Raw genomic sequence first — 17,367 nt, forward strand, 5'->3', positions numbered from 1 at the left:
GGGACACATAAAATCATCCAATGTCAACAAAGCACTATGTCAAAACTAAAATAAAAGTAAAGTCTCCTTTCTTTTCAAAACTATGGTTTACTAAAATGAGAGTCCAATTTTAAAATCATTTTCATATTTTTATAAAGTTTACATATGGTGGATCCAAGCACACTACGACACCTATCTTTCATATTCTATTGATGAGGTAAGCTTTAACCAATAAGTGAGATTGATGTGGTGGTATTAAAATTAATGTCACAATGACCAAAATTTCAATAAAGGGAGACATGGGCATGATTTAAAATGTGGAGAATATTATTATATTTATGGAAAGCAAAAGTGTTGAAAATGAAAGATGGCCAAATTATGGAAGAGGGGATGGATGTTGGCTAGTTAGGGGGACTTGTGGGGTCACCATCCACTTGGCATGGGCTCATTGGGCTATGGGTGTTGGCAACTTGGTTATTATTTAATTCTATGCCAAAATCAATGACCCAATGACAAATCTTGGTGTTGTTTTCAAAAGTGACTTGTTGGAATGATAAATGGCTTTCATCATTTGTAACCTAATTTTGGTAGGATTTGATTATTTAATTTGTAATTTACATTAAATTTAAAAGTTAACTCAAATAAAATCAACCCAAACTATTTTTCATAACCATTTTTTAAAACAGTTACCGATCAGTACCATGACAATCAGAAATTTTCTTTCTATTTTTTATTCTTAAGAATAAAAGATGTTTTTAAATAATATATTTTAGTTATTTTTAATTGTTTTTACTTATTTTTTGAAAATTATTTTAAAAAATAATTATACAACATGTATATAATTAAAAATAAAATTTTAGATATAAAAATTATTTTTAAAAATATTAAAAACATTTCAAATTTTCAAACAGACTTTATAAATTACCGGTTTTTAAAAACTATTTTTTAGACCATGCCCTACTTTTTTCTTATTACTTTTCCTATAAACCCTATTTCAACTTCTAGCATAACCCATTTTATGCTTAGTAAATTTTTGTTCATAATGTTGGTATTACCATTTTTAGGCACACACACCACAAAGAAAACAATCATACTCAATACATTAGATAAAGATAGATAAAATGGGGGACAGGAGTAAAGCATTCCAAGTTTCAAGCCTAAAAGCTCCTTTTAGTAAACTTTCAAGGATGTGATGTTTCTGTAGACAAAACCTCAAAGCTTTAGAATTAAAACTTTTACTTCCCTAAAATTTATAACCCCACCAAACAAACCTTTACCCTTGTTAGACAGAATTTTGGGTCAAATAAAATATAGCTTTAGGCATGTTTTGGAAATTATTGAAAATACAGTTTCCAATAATCGTGTCTTGAAAATACAGTTTCAGTACAAATTTACAAACAGTAGTTTCTAAATACAATTTCCAAATTTTAATTCTAGCTCTCCAAGACAAGGAATTGGTGATAATTGGAGCTCAAAGAATTGAATCAGAACCCCAATTCATATGAACTTGGGGGGATCATGATATTGCTGGTATCATCCTCTTATTAGTGTCAAACCAATGGCAGTGACTACAAGAGTGGCGGGAACTCCAAATTTGAGATGCCTCCAGAAGGATAGAGTGTACCCAAGGTGTTGAGCCCGGCGAGCCTGCTCACAAACTATCAAGTTGGCAGCTGATCCCAACAGGGAGAGGTTTCCGGCCACAGTGCTGACCCAAGCTAAGATCAGCCATGCCTTCTTCTCTTCGGCTGCGGAAATTTGAGCTGCTGATGCTGCCACCCGTGCTCCAAGCAAAAGAACTATCATCATACCAAAAAAAAAAAAGGAGGAAGCCTCGATTATGCGTGGTTCGACTTTGATAAAGATTCTATTAGGAAAAAAAAAGAAAAAACTGATGAATGTCCCTCTTCACAAAAGGCCCTTGTTTTCTATGCAGTAGTGCATGTAAAAACATATACCCATATGATGGCCTACAAGGTACCATCGCAGTAGGCCAGGTAACCTAGAAACCTAATTGTATTAATTGAAATGATATGCTCCCTCCATGTAGATATTGTCCATTTTGAGCCCCAATGGGATTTCATGGTTTTAAAACACGTCTATATGGTTAAGAGGAGTCCGTACGTATATGGTGTCACTAACTTTTTCTCTTATCGGAAATGGGATATCGTAACTATGTATGCATGAGCTTCTCTCAATTGTATAGGTGAGTTTTAAAGCTATGAGAGTGCAGAGCAGATAGTATCTGTACAAGAGGGAGCGAGATGTTAGGCTAATAATAAGATATGATATTGTTCTAATGGGTTCAAAATGGATAATATTTATATAAGAGAGAGCAAGTCATTTCACTAATAGTAAGATACTAGGTTGTCCCCACTTTGCATGGAGTGGCCACAAGCCGAGCATCATGTTTAGGTCTTAAAAGTCAAATAAGTCTTAAAAGATGAGCTGTTAGCTTGATCCCCTACAATGCACTCTTCACCAAGATATGCCTTGTATCATGGAATGGCTACCAAGTATGCAATGCAACTGACAAATAGCTACAAGACATAAAAGTAATGTAATATGGAAGACTTATCAACAAGTTTTTTTCCTTTCCCAAGTTTTCAATCAAATTGAATGGACTTTTAAAGGTAAGCTGCTGATCTCATCGACATACCGGTTGGTACATTAGAAGCCACATTTGACAGGACAAGTATGACAACAGCAAGAACTGCGATCCCGCTAACATGGTCAATCTTTGCGTAAGGCTCCATTAAGTCCCATACTGCGCTAGGGATTCCAGTTTTGTTGAAACCATCAACTGTAATGAACATTCCGCAGAAGAAAATCAAAAGGGAATAGGAGACCTGATCAAAGATGAGAAATACAACTTTTTAGAGTTTTTTTCTTTCTCCAACAAATAAATTATAATCAAGTATTCATCAATCTCTGTATGAAAATAAAAGTTAAGCATTGTATTGCCGATTTTACCTTCTCTAGGGAAGGCCGAGCATCCTTGAAATCAAGAACTACAAGAGCCAGTGCAGCAGCAATTGCAGTCCATGACATATTGAGACCCATGAGCAAAGAAATCAGCATTCCTATAGTAACAAGGTAAACACATGGTTTCCATAATAGCCTTTTCCATTTTGTGGTCGGATTTTCCTTTTCGTCTAAAGACTGCATAAAGACTGCATCTCCTGGTTCATCCATTGATGCAGTCCCATTTGAAAGTATATTTTGATTTTCATCCCTTCTTTGAGAATGTAACTCACTTGTCAGATCTTTTGAACCATTTGAATTTGCAGAGGACACAGACCCAGCACTGGAGGTCCTATGGAGTTCATTTTCATTTCTTATTCGATTTCTGAGGGTCTCAGCATGACCTATGTTTCCCTTCACATTAGCCTGGCTGTCAATATTCACAATTTCGGTTTTTGAATTCCATTCGTGAGAATCTAAGGATGTCATATGTGACATTGTTGCAGGTGAAAATTGATGAATATTGACATCCTCCTCGGCTACCACTTCTAGAGTTGCATCTTCTTCGTCTTTCTGAACAGACAACAACCTCCAATACATGCAAAGAAGAATTAAAGCATTCACAAGTACTCCTACAAGCATTGCAGGAAGAATTCCAAGTACGAAATCCCCGAATGAAATCTTACTCTCGAGGGCTATAACAAGATTTTGCGGGTTGCCAATTGGAGTTGCAGAAGACCCAATATTTGCACTTGAGGCAAGGGCTAAAAGGAAAGGATGGGGTGGAAGATTATGCTGCCTTGCAATTTTCAGAACAAATTCGGTCAAGACGACACAAGTGGTATCATTGGTGAAAAGACTACTTGAAATGGCCGATATGAGGCAGATTCGACATAGTAAGTCTTTGGCTCCTAAGCTTTTCCATGAGAGCAGTTTACCCAAATATTTGAACATATCTGCTCTTTCAAGATAAATGCTGACAACCATAGTCCCAAACAGAAGACCAAGGATTGGGAGATCAATGGCATCATATGCTTGATCTGGGGTTATCACACGAAAACTGACCATGAGCATTGCCCCCAGGAGAGACCCTGCAGTCCTCCCAATAGGTAGGAAAGGGACAGCAGGAAAAACCGCCAACACCCAGAATATTGCAAAGGCAATTGAGCCTAGAACCAGCTTTGCAGAAACAGCCATAGCCATCTCTGCAGCTTAACAAGGCTGCGCCCTTATTATAATATACAACTTCAAATGCTTGAGAAATTAGAACCTGCAGCAGATCCCACCACAACTTTTAGCATTAGAAATAAATCAAGGGAATTAAAACCACAAAAACTATCATCATTGAGACATGATTATGCACAATTGCAAGACAATTTCATGTAACTTAAGCCCCCTAACAGAAGTTTACATTAGAGAAAAGTAATCAAACACTTAAACTGCAACAAATAGTTATCCAATAAGTAGTACAAAATGATCCTTGAATTCAGAAATCAGGGAAAATAATGAATTCAACTAGTTCCAAATTTCCAAAAATCCAGGAAGAAATCACCATAGAACTCCACAGCCTAAAGTGGAGCAATTTCCAATTCCACTATAACAACATTTCTGCATAAGATAACAAAGTCTATATGATTCAACAACCTTGAAGAAAATATGTTTCCTGGGTCCCAAACAAGCCAGAAGATCCAGGATCAAGAATTCTATGCCATCAACCAAAAATGAAACAGATGTGAGATTTCAATATAACAAGTGCCCAGCCAACCATTTACCATAAACTTCAATCAACACAATAATACACTATTCAACAACAACCCTAACAGAACATACTTCCATGGCCATTTCAGCTAAGATTTGTGCGCCATCTCAAATGACCCACGATTCCATATTCCAAAAATCTGCTGGAAACCCCAGAAGTTTTTACTTGTGGGGCCTCCACTCAGCTGATCCCAGGTCAACCACTTGCCTCGGTGGAACTGTGTTTTACATTATTTTAGTAACCCAATGCAACAACGATTACATGAAGTCAAATCATCATGTTCCCGAATGTCCCCTTCATTTTCTCAGCAATCAAACAGGGGATTTCAGAGAGAATAGGGACGACAGTCTCACCTGAATTAGAGATGCTTTAAGAGTATCCCAACAGATAAGATCTTTCTGCAACAACCCACATAACCGAAAGAAGAAAATTTGATAGGGATCGACTGGGTTTGGATGTGTGATGGATTGAGAAGCCTTAAAGGAGAATGCATCACAATTCACAATTCACAAACAGATAAGATCTGAGCTCAAAATTGAGAAAAGAACGTGTAATGCCCATACGGTGAATGAAGACCAGTAACTTTTGTGTGTAAGACTAGCAGACAACAAGGCAATATATAAGGATGCATGAAAGTAGGTTTAGTAATTAATACTTGTCCTTTGTGAAGTAATGCTTTTGGTACTGGTTGATTCAGAGTTCACATGGTTGCAAACCAATTGTCTATGACTCAATTATTATGAAAATACAGGCTGGTCCATTTAGATTTGGGGCAAAGTACCTTTTTTCCGTTTGGTTCCCAAGAAAATGATTTAAAATTTAGGTCCGAGTCATCCACCAATTGATTGAATTTAACTATGTCCTATAGAAAACATGGACCCCCAACTTATTTGGGAAGATAATGTAAAGGAAATCTCCACAACCCATTAAAAAAAACAAAGAGAGAGAGAGAGAACCTATTGGAAAAAAGTTGAATCAAGAAGAAAATTTTCCTAGTTGAAAATGAAAACTGTTTTGCCCTCCTTAATTTTCATTTATGCATGTATTATTTTCTTCTTCTTTTTAATTTTTTATTTTTTATTTCGTTGTTTGAACTAAAAATGAAAATGAAAGGGGAATGTTGTCATGTCACCTAAGCTTAGGGCTTGTAACTATTTTCGAAGGTTTTAAAAAATAGTTTTTGAAAACCATTTTTTTATTTATATAAAATAAAAATTTATTTGAAAATTTAAAATATTTTTAACATATTTTTAATATTTTTAAATATGTTTTAAAAATAATTTTTATGTAAATAAAAAATATCTTTTTGTTATCAATTATGCTTTTTTATTTTTTTGTTATAGAGAACAAAAAAACCATTTTAAGAAATAATGGTTAAATAGACCCTTAACTTCCCTCTTCTTATCTTTATCTTCATCTGGGTTTGCAATAAAAATAACCCCTTTTAAAAATTAAAAAAAAAATAATTAAAGATTTCAAATTCGCTATTACCACATTAGCATTTCTACATTATTTTTCACTTTTTTTTTTTTTTTTGCTAAATATAGTTTTAAAATCCAGACCATGATTTTAAAATCAAGTGTCAATGACTATGGTTGTAAAAACTATGGTTAGTAATTATGATTTTAACTTGATTACTAATAAAAAATATTGATTTCATAGATGATTAAATTTTTTTCCTAGATTTAATATCATTTAATAACTTAATTTAAATAATCACGGATGTTAAATACATTTGAAAAATGTCTTTTTTCTTTTCTATTATTTCTCCTTTATAATTTCATTTCTTAATATAAATGAGACTAAATGAATTAATTTAATCATTTAAAAAATTAAAAGAATTTTATCACATAACTTTAATATTTTAAGTAAAAATGGGCAATAAATTTTAAGTTAATAGCAACTTGTAATCTTATAGTTAGTGCAATGATGCAAGAAGCCACAAGCAGACATTTTGTAATTAGAGAGAGACAAAACAATCCTCAATGGAATGTAATAAAGGAGAAAGTCATGCAAAGATTTATATTTAAAGATATATGGACATTCGACAATCAACCAAGCATATTTATTATAATCCCACGAGTTGAAAGGGTGACTAGGATTCGATGCAGGGAGAGAGGGAGAGGGGGAGAGAGAGGGAGAGGGGGAGAGAGAGAGAGAGAGGGAGAGGGAGAGGGAGAGGGAGAGGGAGAAGGAGAAGGAGAGAGAGGGAGAGAGGGAGAGAGGAGAAATTAGGTCTGATTTTGTGTATACTATTTCATTTAGATGCCATCAATGGCCCCATTTCCCACTTTTCTACAAGTCAAAAGGATGAGTTGCATGGGAATACTTTTAAACAAAGACTAAATTTTTTATTTGGAAAGCACATGCATGTGTATGTATTTTCAATTGTTTTCTTTAAAATATTTTAAATAATAATTAAAAATATGAAAAGTACTTTAAAATTTTTTACATTATGCGTAATGCATTAATAGAGAATAAAATAAAAAAAATTATTTTTCATATTTGAGTTCTGACCAAAATTTTATTCTTAACACTGTTTTTTTTTAAACTATTTAATAATAATAAAAAAAAGAGTCGAAACTGTTCTCAAAAATTGTTTTGAGAATAATTTTATAAAAGTTTATTTTGTAATTGTTTTTTATGTTTTCAGAATAAATCGTGTATTTGGGAATTTAAAATATTTTCAAATTGCTTGATATGTTTCTAAATATTTTTTTAAAAATAAATTTAATACATAGTAATTTATTTTGTCCCGTTATTTAAAAAAAACAAATCTTAAAAAGCAAGGGAACATAACCCAAATATGTTTTAAGAAAACACATTGTTTTTTAATTTTTTTTATAAAAAAGTTATTTTCTAATCTTTAAACATATATATTTTTTTTCAATAATGTCCTTATTTATTAAGGTTGCACTATATCACCGCCCCACTAACTATAATGGTTAACAACCTATCTTTGTTGATTAGGATCACTTATAACCAGAATTAAATTTGTTAGGGTTGCATTATATCACCGACCCACTAACTATAATGGTTAACAACCTATCTTGATTAGGATAACTTATAACCAGAATTAAAAAAAAAAATTATCAACAAATTATAATAATTAAAAGATCAAATTCACTTATACAATAACCAACAAATTGTATGACATCATCAATTTATTTAATAAACCCACGAGCAAATATGAACATATTTTATAAATATATTACTTATCCATGTAATGACCTGCTCTCGATCGTTGTGTCTCATGGAATTGTGAGGTCAAATAAACACTCTTATGAGACCAAACAAATTCCATACCAAGGTTGGAGTCGGAAAAACAAACCCCACACCGAGGTCGGAGATCGGTTCTGATACCATTTATAATGACTACTCTCCACCATATAGACCCAAATGGGTCATCATGACTTTAAAACGCGTTTATAGGTTACGAAAAGTCCATACTTATATAGTACCATAAACTTTCTTTCTATCTGATATGGGATATCACAATCCAAATCAAATTTTTGAAAGACTTAATTCACACTTATCATAAGCATAAAAAAATAACATGATAATAGTATTTTTATTTTCACTTATAATTTTATTTATTAAATGATTAATATTATTATTATTTTCTTTTTTTTGTTTTCTTTTTTCTTTTTTCTATTTTCTGGCATGAACTTTATTAATCGATTTTCCTTGATGCATACTTCATACCTCACCAAAATTCAATTCTAACCTTCACAACCATAGATAACATACTATAGCCATAAAAAATATACATGGCAACAGCAGGTCCAACCCTGGACCAAGGTTTCCCAATAATCCAATTGTGTTTTGAATTGGTTAACAGTAATAGGGGAGGATGCAAAATCATAGAATAAAACCTTCAAGGAACCTTACTACGGAATATCATACTTGCAAGAGTAACAATCCTAACATGAAGAAATATTATTTTACTGTAATTATTACATAGCAAAAAAGAAAAAAAGAAAAAAAAAAAGAATGAATTAAGAGGATGATTCCTACACAAACCATTCCTTCCCTGCATCTTGAGGGATTAGAAAACAGCCCTCTATAATCCAATTATCGTTTGATGCCAAGTATGCCAAGCTGTATCTCCAAAATCTGTTATCTCCTTCATCTCATGCTGTGAGCAATTCTTCTATATGTACTGTAAATCCATACAACACTTAGAGTACGTCTGGTAGTGATTTTAAGAAATGTTTATAGTCTTTCTAATACTTGAAAATATTTTCAAGTGTTAAAAAGGTTAAAAACACTTTCCATAATTACTGCCAAACGCATTCTTACACATTCTTACACGCTTTGAGGTGTAGCCATGCTGCATGGGGTTCCATTTCAACTGATTCCGGGCTGCAGCAATGGGAAGAAAGTCCAGTTGGTTTGGGGCCCTGTTCCTTTCCCGACAACCTTTTCGTTTACCCACCACTCAGAACCGATGATGTTCGGCTTGGCTGAGACTTCTCCCTTTGTGTTGTCAAAATTGAACTCTTTGATTGAACCATGTCTGATCGGAGGATGCTTTTTATGGCACTGCTCTTCCTCTCCTTCAGCTGGAGCTTTCTTGGACGCAGCTTTAAGAGCTTCTCCGACACAGAACTCACAACAATTTTCTGTACTCTCTGAAATCCCATCTCTTTCTCTTTCAATTTCGCCTTCTTCAACTATATCCTGAAGAGTGTTTTGGACGGTTTCAGCTGATGCCACTGGTTTCTTTTCAACACAAACTGCAACATCTTCACCAGCCAACTCAAATGAGACCCTATGATCGATTACAGTTTCACCATTTTGAGATCCACTCTCAGAGTTGGCAAGGGATGCCACCTCAGAGATCTGGTTCTCCAGAAGGAAACTGTCTCGGGAGGCAGGCCCTGCACCATCTGGTGTCAAAGATCCAGAACCCAGCCTTGAACCCCATCTGCGGGTGGAAAAATGTTCAAAACCCAAGAGCTTGGGAGCCTCTACAATTGGGCGTCTATCTGGGAAAGGAGAAGAGGTACCAGAATTTGATATTGGTGATATAAGGTGGCCAACTGGGCTTTCTGGGTATAGCTGATAAGGCTGGAACTCATAATTGGACAGTGACAACTTCTGATTGGTTCCACTGTTCCTTCGAGAGCGGTCCAGTGAAGATGTCAGCAGCTGAGCAAATGGAACTTCAGGTGATGAAGGCGTAGTTAATTGCACAGATTCTGGAGGGGGAGTAAAAGGAGCAGTTGATGGCTCTGTGGGGAAGGTAGAAAATACAGGTGGTGAGACTAGTTGAGTTTCGTGGGCATAAGGGCCAATGGCAAACATGGAGGCAGGACCACTTGGGGAATAGGCATTGACAGAAAGGGCAGTGAGGGATAGTAATCCAGCTGGTGACTGAGTGGAGGACGGAGGATCTGATTGGAGGAAAGATGCAGGAGAAGAGGGAGGTGCAATGAAAGGCAGTACAATGCTGGTTGAGAGGTTCAGGTTTTCAGAAGCAGGAGCGACAGCTCCTGGCACCATTGGTTCAGGAACAAGAACAGCATGACCTATTCGCTTGCTGTGTCTATGAGATCCAAAGCACCAGTATAAACTCAAGCAGCTACCCCATCTTCTCTTCTGCAGTCAAGTACATGAAAAGATTGTGAATGAGTATGAGTTCCAACAGGAAATTGTATAGAAGATCCTCAATCATTTGATGTTAAAACAGTTGAGCAATATAAAATAAATTTATTTAGAATCTCAGCATGCAGCATGAGATCAATCAAGGTTTGGATCCATCTACAAAGAGTCAGCTGAAGGAAAACCTTCCACCAGTTTCTAGTTCTCACTCATGTAGTATATCAATGAGCACAAAAGAGATGCTCGCAAAAATGAAATGACAGGCAACTACAAACTAAACAGATGGAAGTGCTATTTCCATTTGTTGACTATTAAAAATGCACGTACGACATTAACAAACAATTGAGAGAACGAATTGCTACTGGGAAATATGGTCTAAAAAACATAGGAAGGACCTTTCCTCCAACATCACATTTCCTGTATCCGTACTTAACAGAGTGGCATGCAGGTGGTTGTGCAACTGTGACTACAAAATTCGATGATTGCCCCAAGTGCCAAGGCAAAATCAATTAATATTTTCCAAGTGAAAACATGCCTCTAGATACATAGCTAAATTACAAATAACTAATTCCCATTCCCCATGTTTCCTGGGGTTGGTAGCAGCTCAACCATGAAACACATGCAACCCCTTAGCATATCATTATCAGAGACAAAAACCTGACCACAGATGTTTTTTTCTTCTTCCTTTTTTTCCTTTTTATTTTTGCTTGATATGAAAACAATGAGAATATATTGGAAAACACCAATTAGAAAAGAGGAGGGGGCGGGCAGGGGGGTGCATCCCTAATATATCGAGAGTGTACATAGGTGCCAAAAGACCCAATAAAAATGGAAGCAAAAAAGTTAATGGGCTCCAATACAAGCAATTAAATAAAACCTGACCACAGATGTTGTCAATGATGTTGAGTTGATAACAAGGGAAATACTTACTAAAATTAAGCTAATGCAAGATGCAAGCTACCTCTCTCTCACACACATACACAAACACACACAAAGTATGGGAAGCAGGGACAGATTTGGGGTTCTGGCAGCATGAATCCAACACCCTAGACTATATTAGCAGTGTCTAACCCTCATCCGCACCAGAGTTTGGCATTCAAAATCTATGTTAAAATGATGTTAGCAATTAGCCTAATTAACAATATATTACTATTTTTTTTTTGATAAGCAACAATATATTACTATATGAGTAAGCAATTTATGTAAATTGGCCATTCAGCAAAAATTCCAATGATTATCATTCTATCAAGTTCACTCTTTTGCATGTATGAAGGAGCTGGGCAACAACCATGAAACATGAAAGAAGATTTTGAATTCTGTTTTAATATTTAATGCTAAACATGGACCTTGGGGTTACAAAAATGTTACAATCAAAGTAGTAACTTAATTATCGAAAGAGACTTCACAACACTCATGATTTCCATTTTAATTCAGTTAACAAATACATGCTCAGTATTGGATGCCTAGCCAAAAGAAATAGGAAAAAAAAAAAAAAGGAAGAAGTTGGATTATGTGACAAGTAAACCCATCCACTGCAGGCTATGGAATGTTTTATTAATAATACAGTCGAATAGATTGCATGTAAGCATGTATTCAATAATAATACATATAAGAAGCTGGGCTTGAACTCAAGCATAATGAGAATCGGATTTAAAGAAGATTCCCAACCTAAACCTGGATGTATTTTTGATAAGTAAAGGCAATTGTATTAAAAGAAAAAGTAACCTAAACCCGGATGTATAAATTTCAAATTTGTCATAACATGGATCCAGGGGAGGTTGCCTTAATAATAGGTAGATTATTTGTAAAATAGGCGCATGTGAGAACATAGTGTAAAAACGAGGAGCCAAAAGTAAAAACTAAACCTACACTTAAACAACACCTCAATCAGTTTTGAACTTTCCAAAACAAGCTTGAATTCATAATTTTTCAAATCCATTCCCTTAGGGGCATGAGACAGGTTACTAGCTCAAAACGGATCCAAAAGTGATAAAAGCACAAAAATTAAATGCAATAACCAATGTGAACCATGTATGCATATGACATTCAATGTACCTATCACAACAAAACAAGAGTCGAAGCATGTTAGAGGAGGCAGGTCACATGTGACATAACTAACTAAATTCCATATGTTGTCCCCATTCCAAAATTTTCAAACCACTCTATCCTCGGGAGTTTATTGTCAGATAGAGGTCCCGTCACAGAACATTTTCTGTAAGTGGCATGACAATAAAATTGAGTGTTGGGGGGAGGCAGGTCACATGATGAATTAAATTCCTTAAGCCATATATATCACCCACCCAAAGTTTTCAAATCAGTACATTCTGAGGGGATTCATCACATTTAAAAAAAAAAAGAAAGGAAAAATAGAAATATGGAGATATTTTAATCATGACAAAAAATTTCTGCAATCTAATCACAAGAACATCTCTGAGAGCCTTCCCATTTCTATAAAATGCATAGGGTGGGTAAAATACAACACAAGATCATTCCTGTCCAGCCTAAGCCTAAATAACCTAAATCAAATAACCCACTTTTATGATTCTTAACCTCAGGCTTTCAAAACATCACCATCCATGAAAGTTTACATCAGCAAAATTTGAGCCCATATGTTCTTCCAAACTACTACTAGTCAACAAAAAAAATAAATGTAATTTAATAGTACTTTAATACTCTGTTTGGTTGCCCAGAAAACCGAGGAAAAGTAAAGAATAAAATTGAAAGCCTCACCATTTTAAGTTGTCTGGTTCCTCAGAAGCAGAAGAAATTAACTTAATTCGATGTAACTAGGCTTAGTTGAATTTAGTCATTTTTCTCCCTAAAGCAGAACAAGTGAACATGCAAAAGTCATACATTTCCTTAACTTTTCGTTGCTTTAGATATTTCCCTGCAACTAAACTGTGCTTTGTTGACTTGGTTTCTTTGAGAGTTCGAACATCCAAAAATATAAAATTGGAAAATCCTTTTCCTCTAATTTGTTTTTCCTTGCAACCAAACAGCGCATAAGATGGAGTCCAGGAGGCTTACACGGATTTATAATTTTTTTTTTTTTTCATTTCCTCTGAAAAACAACCGAAACTGAAAATACAAAGTTAAAAAATTTCCAATTTGCTTTCCTCTCCTCCACTTTCTCAGGAACCAAACGGAGCACAATAATAAAATCAACCAAACTAAAAATAAAATCTCTCAATTAAACAATATACCTGAACCGTAGTCGGCTGGACTCGACTCTCGGCCGAGACGATCGCAGTCGCCGCGGCGTTTATAGTCTCCACGCTATTATTCACACTTCTCATCTTCCTTATAAATCACAAAATCCCCCTATTTCCAACTCAAACCTCCTCCGACAACTGAAACTTCTAATTCCGGCTATGTGTGCTTAAAATTCACCATAAGAAACAGCAAGTTTTCCGGCGAGATTCCGATATGGAGCTGTGAGTCCGATCGGGAAAACGAAAATCACACGAGATTCAGAAAAGAAGAGAGCACCGAACTGCGACTATAAATGACTACAGAAATCAACTCTCTTTCTCTCTCCTCATTTTCTACGATTCTTCTATCCTCTCTCTATCTTCGCTTTCTCTTTCGTCCTTTTCTCTTTCTACCTTCTCTCACTATCTTCACTTTCTCTCTCTACCAGTTATTTTGTAATTATTATCTATTTTGGGGTCAAACACGTAATAACAAAAGATTTATGGATGGTTAGAATGAGACAGGGTCTGATTAAGGATAATGATTCGTATCACTGCCCTCATGAATTTACTTCCTTGCCCTCTGATGGCGTTCTAATTTAGTGGTTTGCCACGCAGTTAATGAGAACGTGGAGTGAGCGGCGCAAGATAGATTTTTTTCCGTTTTGATGGCAGAACTGACGCCAGGGGGTGTAACTCCACTGTTCGAGTCACGTGACTTTTGTGAAGGTATTTGTGTGACACAAGAAAAGTCCAATTTTCTGTTCAACTATTTGTAACCGTTGGATTGGTTCATGGCCAACTCATCTAATGGCATTGACACGGTTGGGGTTAACAAAAGAATAATTTTAATATTTCTTTTTAATATTTTAATCAAATAAAAATTTATATCCGTGCAATGATATGGTTTTGGACAATGTTGTAATATATGCTTCATATTGAGTCAAAGATATATGAAAAAAAGGGTAAATATTGGAGCAAAGTAGAGTAGAGCGACGATATTTGTCATTTAAACTTGTATTTTTACTGTTGAGGCGAATGATAGGTTGAGGGGTGCAGGGCAGTTTAGGGGTATTTTTGAAAATTTTATTATATAAGGGTTAGTATAAACACTATTTTATGTAAACCTAATATGTTTCCGTAGGCAATTTATCGAACCACGTTAGATCTGTATGGTTTTTTTTTTCTTTTTCTCTAATTTTCACTATAAATCGTTGCACAGAAATCAACAGACAACAATCATGTCGATAAAAAAAAAAAAAAAAAAGGGAAAATTCCAAATGGTGTAGATGTAAAATAGTGGGGGTGATGGAGGGTAGTTTAGGAGAAGGAATCCAACTTTTGGCATACTTAAAAATAAGTGAAAGAGAGGATGAGAAAGGGGGAACTTTATGTGAAGGAAAGGGGTATGCACGTGTGCTGAGAGAAGGAGGTGTCGTGATGGGTTTTTGTGCGCCCCCCCTCGTGCGTAAGATGGTGACACTCCCCTCAATTTTCCCCCCATTTACTCATTTTTATTATTAACAAACTTTGCACGGTTGCCTCTCCAATCTCCCCATTATCCCTTTCTTTTCCTTCCCCCTTTTTTCTTTCTTTTGCTTTTCTTCTTTTTCAACTCTTTTTGATTATGATATCTCAACACCCATCTCTCTTTTGGCCTCACTTACCTTTCTCTCTTCCTCTCTAAAACCCACACAAAAACTCCAAGCAAAAAGACACTTTCCTCATACTTTTCTCAGGTCATGAGAAAAAGTGGTCTTTTTTTGTTAACTTTTTACTCTTTTATGGGTATTTGATGAAGTGTCTTTTAGTGTCTGTTTGGTCATCCTTTTTTAAAACAACTTTTGTTTTTTCAAAACAAAAAAACAAAGAAAAATATGTTTGCCAACAAAAAACTATTTTTTGATTTTTATTTTTAAGAACAAAAAATATGATTTTTTTTAGAGAATATTTTTTAATTATTTTATGAGGATCGACTTCAAAAAATAATTGTATAAGTATTTGAAATGACTAAAAATAAAACAGTAGACATAAAATTCATTTCTAAAATATATTTAAAAATATTAAAAACATGTTTAAAATATTTGAAGTTTCTAAGCAGATTTTTATTCTATAAAACATCATAAAACAATTTTCAAAAGCTATTTTTCATAATTATTTTCAAAAATAGTCATCAAACATACTCTTAATATTTTAATATTTACCTTTTCTATGTTGTTAATTCATATTAAGTAAGATTGTGATAATTGTAAAAAATAAAATAAAAGTTATGTATTTTTGAAGAGAAGTTTTGAAGTTTAGAATTTTAATAATGTGAAAGAAAGGTCTTTTTATTATTATTTTAATTTAGTGATGGTGGATTAGAATTTAAGTTTTGATGCAATAAAAAGTGACATATTTGAACACCTTTATGCATGTTACAAAAAAAAAAGGAAAGGTTGTTGAAGCTATACGTGTTGAAGTCTTAAGTCTAACTATTAAACAAATGGAACCAAATGTATAAAAGAACGAGATTAAGGTACAAAACAAAGAAATAAAAAATGAATGAATGACATGATAGGATCAGTGGTAGAGCCAATACATGCTCGGAGGAATTTGAAATTAATAAAAATAAATAAATAAATAATAAAACAAAATAAAAAAGGGATTTGTTTACTTTTTGCCCTCGCTCCATAAATACCTAAATCTTGTTCCCCACTCAAGTTATTTGTTGGTTCCGCCATCAAATATGATTGGTCCTACTCTTATGAGGGTCCAATTAGGTACTACAATGGAGCCACCATAAAACAATGAAGAGGTGAAATATAGCTTTATTAACTTCATACAATTATTTATTTATTTATTTATTACATTTTTTATTTTTATGTAAACTAAGGTTTTGTGATTTTAATGAGATAAAAGGGTGTCTTTATACAAACTACTTACCTCCAATGATGATGATGATTCGACTTTTCACTTCCTAACTTTTCAAAGCATGATGGAGAAAACTAGGGTTTAGGGTTTTTGAGGGGATGAAAAGGCTCACTTTATTAACTCATTCCCTTATAATTTTGATGGTTCACTTTCTACCCATTTACCACCTTTTCATGGGGCCTTTTCATTAGGGTTTTGATTGGTTTGCTTTTTCTAGACCCATTCATGTAAGAAAAGAAAAGGCAAAGGATCAAGGCAAAAAAAAAAAAAAAAAATCACATGACTTTTTGGCACCTAATTTTGAGGATGGGGTCCGGTAGGGCATGCCACTACTGGATATTTCACAAACTGGGCCTTATATGGGGTGGCTTAGCCTGGTCATGGTCCTACCCACCAAAAGCTAAACCAGCACACCACATGTTTTAGTAGGTGGTGGTTGACAAATTTATTATATACATGTATATCCTCTTTATTTATTTATTTGATAATTCTAAAAATTAAATTGTACGGATTTTTGTTCTTTTTTGTTGGTTGAAATTGAATGGGAGATTTGTGTCACTAGGAATGGGAAATGGGCTGGCCCATATTCAATCTGGTCCATTGTAATTTTACTCAGCCCATTTTATATTGCTTAGATAACAAGATAAATCGAGATAATTAATTTATTCTTAAGTTCACATCTTTATTTATTTTTTACTCTTATTTGTTTAAATTACTTCTATGATTTCATTTGCTAATCCATGACCTCCCTTATTACTCGACCTTTTTTGTTTTAATTATAATTTACGATGATAAATATGTTAATTTAATGATTTAGAATAAGTTTTAATTTAATGTTATCAAACAGTTTTAATACTCAAAGTAAAAATCAAATAATAAGTTTTAAATCAATAAGTAACAGAGTGTTTGGTAAAAATAATGAACTATATTTACATTAAAAAAATAATTTTAAAA

General features: G+C 34.2%; 2 protein-coding genes across 4 annotated transcripts; both read right to left on the bottom strand.

Moving 5' to 3' along the window:
• Positions 1-1,278: 1,278 nt before the first annotated feature.
• Positions 1,279-5,317, bottom strand: LOC117934227 (silicon efflux transporter LSI2-like). 3 transcript variants are annotated; one of them, XM_034855885.1, is made up of 4 exons: positions 5,056-5,317; positions 2,953-4,213; positions 2,639-2,828; positions 1,279-1,778 (listed from the first exon to the last, which is right to left on the bottom strand). In XM_034855885.1, exons 2-4 carry the CDS (start codon positions 4,144-4,146, stop codon positions 1,513-1,515), a joined length of 1,650 nt encoding a protein of 549 aa, XP_034711776.1. In that variant the 5' UTR covers positions 4,147-4,213; positions 5,056-5,317; the 3' UTR covers positions 1,279-1,512. The 3 variants fall into 3 exon arrangements, with proteins under 3 accessions (XP_034711776.1, XP_034711781.1, XP_034711777.1); XM_034855890.1 differs by lacking the exon at positions 5,056-5,317 and adding an exon at positions 4,774-5,046; XM_034855886.1 differs by lacking the exon at positions 5,056-5,317 and adding an exon at positions 4,588-4,767.
• Positions 5,318-8,566: 3,249 nt separating this feature from the next.
• On the bottom strand, positions 8,567-13,872 carry LOC117934018. Its single transcript, XM_034855613.1, has 2 exons — positions 13,513-13,872; positions 8,567-10,306 (listed from the first exon to the last, which is right to left on the bottom strand). The coding sequence occupies exons 1-2, from the start codon at positions 13,603-13,605 to the stop codon at positions 9,053-9,055; spliced, it is 1,347 nt and encodes a 448-aa protein (XP_034711504.1). The 5' UTR covers positions 13,606-13,872; the 3' UTR covers positions 8,567-9,052.
• Between the last annotated feature and the right edge of the window lie 3,495 nt (positions 13,873-17,367).

This window comes from Vitis riparia, chromosome 16, assembly GCF_004353265.1.
Source record: "Vitis riparia cultivar Riparia Gloire de Montpellier isolate 1030 chromosome 16, EGFV_Vit.rip_1.0, whole genome shotgun sequence".
In the NCBI taxonomy this organism is placed as follows: Eukaryota; Viridiplantae; Streptophyta; class Magnoliopsida; order Vitales; family Vitaceae; genus Vitis; species Vitis riparia.

Coding starts and splice junctions, on each gene's coding strand:
- LOC117934227 (XM_034855885.1), bottom strand. CDS start 4,146: ATGGCTATGGCTGTTTCTGCAAAGCTGGTTCTAGGCTCAATTGCCTTT. Junction 2,829..2,952: donor CTCGGCCTTCCCTAGAGAAG/GTAAAATCGGCA, acceptor ATCTTTGATCAG/GTCTCCTATTCCCTTTTGAT. Junction 1,779..2,638: donor GGCTTCTAATGTACCAACCG/GTATGTCGATGA, acceptor GTATGATGATAG/TTCTTTTGCTTGGAGCACGG.
- LOC117934018 (XM_034855613.1), bottom strand. CDS start 13,605: ATGAGAAGTGTGAATAATAGCGTGGAGACTATAAACGCCGCGGCGACT. Junction 10,307..13,512: donor TCCAGCCGACTACGGTTCAG/GTATATTGTTTA, acceptor ACTTGACTGCAG/AAGAGAAGATGGGGTAGCTG.